We start from the raw sequence: 4,871 nt of genomic DNA, 5'->3' as shown, positions 1-4,871 counted from the left end.
CTCTGAACAGTTGATCCTAAGTACCTAAACTCCTGCACCTTCACCACCTCTACTCCTTGTAGCCTCACTATTTCACTGTTCTCCCTTTCGTTTACACACATGCACTCTGTCTTGCTGCAACTGACCTTCATTCCTCTTCTTTCTAGTGCAAACCTCCACCTTTCTAGGTTCTCTTCTCGCTGCTGCCTACTCTCACTACAGATCAAATTAGTAAATATAATTTTTTAAATTCTGCACAGTATATTGCTGGAACAGAAAGACAAATAACAGGAGGTAGATGTTTGTGTTTTACACCTGTTCCTATTTATTTTTTGATTAAAAGGTAAACGCACTCACTCTGGCTCTCTTTTCCCTTTTCTCTTCCTCTTGCTTCTCCAGCTCTGCAATGCGCAGACTCAGTGCCTCCCAGTGCATGATAGGCAGCCCCAGGTCGTCCTCGCCGCATCCCTGCTGCCAGACCAGCGCAGCGCCCTCCGAATCTTCGTCTTCATCTTTGCTGTCTGTGTCCTCGTAGCTCCTCTGGTCGTCTTCGGCCTCATTACTCTCCTTCTCCTCTCTCTGCTGTCTCTCTCTCTCCTTCTCTCCCTCCATCTTTGCGGCAGCAGAGATAACAGAAGAGAGGGTCATTTGGACAGGTGAAAAATGTTGTTTTGCGATAATGTGGTGCAAAATAAGGAATAAGGTAACACTGGGCCAACAAGGTGTGGATGTAGTCCTCTGTGGCTTTCAATGTATGTGTTCACTTTAAATCCAACATATTTTAACCGTGGCTGTTAATTGACAATAATTAATCTGATTAATTACAGATTAATTACAGGGTAGCTATTAAATCATGACAATAATTAATCTGATTAATTACAGGGTAGCGATTAAAATAATGGTGATTAATCATGAAATCGTCAACATTCCTAAGTATGATAAAAAACTTAACATTCCTTGAATTTCTGGACAAATAACAGCAGGTAGATGTGAAATTGATTTATTTGTCAGTGTTGCACATCACACCACTGCAAACTCTGAAATGTGTCCTCACCTTAACAGGTCAGTTACATTTTAACATAAGATCACTTATTTGATAGCAGCCTCACATTCTTCCATCCATAGTGGTTCCATCCTATGGAGGATGCTCCAAATGTTCTCTTTATGGTTGAGGTCAGGGGAGGAAGGGTGCCACATTATTGCTTTCTCTCATTTTAATGCCAGTAGCAGCAAATGAGGTATTCATAGTAGCATGAAATAGTGCATTGTGAAGCATGGAGTTAATTTTGTTACAGAAAGCACAGTTCTTATTTCTGTAGTGTGAAAGAAAGTGGTCATCAAAAAACTCCACATACTTTTCTGAGGTCACACCAGGACTGCAAAGGGGCCAATGTATGTGTCTCTCAAGTTCAATAGATACAAGAATTGTGACGCTGCTACCAAATAAGAGGTTCTATGTTAAAACATAACTTTTTTTTATAACATTTTTCAGTTCTTTCCAATCTATAAATTGTTTTGAAACTCTGAAATCACACACTCATTCCCTACTCCCTATATAGGGAATTATATGTAATGCACTATATAGTGGACATGTAATTACGGCTGCACAATTAAAACACACAGACAGATTCTGCCTCTATCGCAACGCATAATGGGATGTATTATTTAGCTAGTATACATCTAATGTCACTGCCCCGATTTGCGATGCTGCCATTTGCGCATGCGCAAATTGGGTGCCATCTTGGACAGTGTAAAACGACAACTCCACTTGGACAAATTTGAGTAACGCAAAAGTGCAGTACTGTCTGTTTGTGCATGCGTGAGGCTTATTTGTTCGATTTGTTTTGATTTTATACAATTTTAAATTATCCAGAGGGACCTTTGTTAAGAAAGGTGCCTGTGTGTCATTTGGCATAAGGGATAAACTCATAATTGAAAGTTAAAAAAAACTCCAAACTCACAGAAAAAATATTGAGATATTATGATCACTTTTAGTCCATATCGCCCAGCCCTAGCCCATAGCATTCTGTGCTGTTTTGTTTGTGTTTACGTTGTCGACCACGCACCTTAGTGAGTGTTGACTGTCAGAACAAAGGCTATATCTCAAAGTGCAATTAAGTGTGTTGCTTTTTCTGTTGCTACCAAAGAAAAAATTGGCATACTGGCTCAACCATGTTGCTGGACTCAGTGTGTGTATAATAACAACCCAGCATCAAACTCAGGCCCACGAGAAGGTAAGGCACGAGATTATATTTACCCCACGAGATTATGTTAAATGTGTATTAGAGCTGGCCCGCCATTATATAGCCACTATATACTGGCGGGATTTGTAGTATTAGCAATGCATGCACAATATTATAGCACATACATGTGTACTTAAAAAAAGATATACAGATGCATGCACAATATTATAGCACATACACGTGTACTTAAAAAAAGATATACATTAAAAAGGAACTCAAAAGGCTAGAGATAGAGAGAAACATATAAGAAACAAATACTACAGAGTAAGCTTTAGTTGGTCCAGATTTTTACACAGAATTAAAGTTTGTTTTCATATGAAAAAAAAATCCAAATTAGATACCTGGAGAAAAGGGAAAACATGTACAATTCTAGTCTATTTTTCGATAAATATTGAGTTTGGCCCACTGCTAATTTGAGTTTGACACCCCTCTGCTACAGAACAAACATGCCCAAGTGCTGAGATCAATGCACAGAGTGAACACCTTTGTCATCCAGCCTGTTGGCAGGGCACAGAGAAGGAAAACAAACACCTATGCAGATGGCAATTTATAGAGGTTGTGATACTTATCAACCTAATTTATCCTACCATGAATGGATTTATTGATTATTATCCCAGGCCTAAGGGGAAAAGGATGAAGGGGGATAAATGACTAATTTCTTCCAATAATGTTCTCGAACTGTAAGGGATAAAATCCTGGCCTCGAAGGCCTGTTGTATACACTTTTAACAATAACCGAATCATTACCCATTTATTTTACTGTATTGCAATGGTAGAGATATTGGCAGAAGACCACCAGATTTTTAATTAATATTTAATTCTTGATTTATATTTATTTAAGCAAATAGCTACACAACTGAAACTTATGGTCAGATTTATATTTATTGTTAAGCCTTGGGCCCTCAAGAACAGTATACTAATAAAAACATTTTGTTGTTAACCTTTTTTAGTTTAATTTGTTTAGTGATTCCCTAAACTAGTGTGTCATATAGTACATACCATGAACATTACATTATCCAATTTCACTTCATTGATCTATAACATTTGATAAATGTCAGGTAGAACAACTAAATACTCTTTCATTAGGTGGCAGCAGAGGCTAAAATAATACAAGAGAGAGACTCAGAGTCTTGATTTGTGTTCAACTAAACAGGCCTAGGTTTTACAATGTGTAAGTTAAGTTCACATTGATGATATATGTATTTCATTACATATACTTTTTTGGATTAGTTAAAGTTTCACTTATCCATATTTCATTTCTCGAAAAAAAAATCATATGTAACTATAGATATGTGAAAAGAAATATGGACACACATTCATGAACAAAGGTCTCTAACTGTTTTTCTAAGCCGAAACCAATTTATATTTTAAACTTTAAACCGACAATGCATAACACCAAGGTTCAAATTTATGAGGTTTTCCTTATCTTAAAGTGTCTCATAAAGTATGGTGGGCCGTTTAGGCCAGAAATGCCTCGGTTGACCCCCGATCCCCCAAACCTCCAATCCTGTCCAGCCAAAGTCCTAACCACGGTAAAACAGTCTTAAACTACCTGGTGACGTGGCTTAAACGTGTAACATGTACAGAATGTAACAAAGGGTTATGTAAATATTAAATGTTTTCGACACAAACTCACCATTTTATGTGCGACACAAAGACAAGAAAAGAGAAGATGAGTGTTGCCACATTGCTGAGATCGCTCCTCTTCTCCCTACTCCTTTCATCGAGTTTCACGGTCTCCCTGTATCCTCTTATCAACAACTTTAGTTATCAAACACTATCACACATTTCTAGAAAGAGACTACCAGGCGTCCGACTTATTTGGGTGTGTTACCTGAATCTTTATCTGGTAATAAACACACTCGCAGTCGGTTCAAACGCACGGACAAAGCCACGAAACCACAGCTGAGGAATTTCACTGAGTTAACAAGTTTATGCACTTACTTTCAAGTTTGCTCTGGTACTTCCGGTTTCTCTGGCCTTCACAATAAAGTCTTCACGGACCGCGTTTCTAGCTCGGAAGTTGCGCAAAATGATTATCAAAATATTTCAAAAATAAATGTACATGTTATGTCGCTCTTCCCCCATTTCATTTGCCAATACGATTGACAAAGAAATTTGTGTATTTTAACAAAAACAACTAAAGATGCAGGTAAATACGACAGCAATAGAAAATGCTGTTTGTACTGATAAAACACAATTAAGTATCCAGCCTTTGTTTGACTCGAGATTTCATCCATCCATCCATCCATCCATCATCAACCGCTTATTCGGGGCCGGGGCGCGGGGGCAACAGTCTGAGCAGGGACACCCAGACTTCCCTCTCCCTCGACACTTCCTCCAGCTCTTCTGAGGGGACCCCAAGGCGTTACCAGGCCAGCCGAGCGACGTAGTCGCTCTAGCGTGTCCTAGGTCTTCCCCTAGGTCTCCTCCCAGAGGGACGGCACCCGAGCACCTCCCGAGGGAGGCGTCGGGGGGCATGCGATGTAAATGCCCAAGCCACCTCAGCTGACTCCTCTCGATGTGGAGGAGCAGCAGCTCTACTTTGAGCTCCTCTCGTGTGACAGAGCTCCTCACCCTATCTCTAAGGGAGCGCTCTGCCACCCTGCGGAGAAAGCTCATTTCAGCCGCTTGTATCCGGGATCTCGTT

At 39.8% G+C, this 4,871-nt stretch overlaps 1 protein-coding gene across 2 annotated transcripts in view; it reads right to left on the bottom strand.

The window, feature by feature from the left end:
• Window positions 1–4,465, bottom strand: part of LOC103387564 (schwannomin-interacting protein 1-like) — a 13,307-nt gene extending 8,842 nt beyond the window's left edge. For both annotated transcript variants that reach the window (XR_003050541.1, XM_025058373.1), the window contains exons 1-2: window positions 3,858–4,465; window positions 337–591 (exon numbers count right to left, since the gene is read on the bottom strand). Coding sequence is in view for 1 of the 2 variants with exons in the window: in XM_025058373.1 (XP_024914141.1) it covers window positions 337–591; window positions 3,858–3,860 (258 nt within the window). In the remaining variant the exon portion in view is untranslated. The remainder of the gene's footprint in view (window positions 1–336; window positions 592–3,857) is intronic.
• Between the last annotated feature and the right edge of the window lie 406 nt (window positions 4,466–4,871).

This window comes from Cynoglossus semilaevis, chromosome 1, assembly GCF_000523025.1.
Source record: "Cynoglossus semilaevis isolate Cse_v1.0 chromosome 1, Cse_v1.0, whole genome shotgun sequence".
Taxonomy (NCBI): domain Eukaryota; kingdom Metazoa; phylum Chordata; class Actinopteri; order Pleuronectiformes; family Cynoglossidae; genus Cynoglossus; species Cynoglossus semilaevis.
This window is presented reverse-complemented; position numbering and strand designations above follow the sequence as displayed.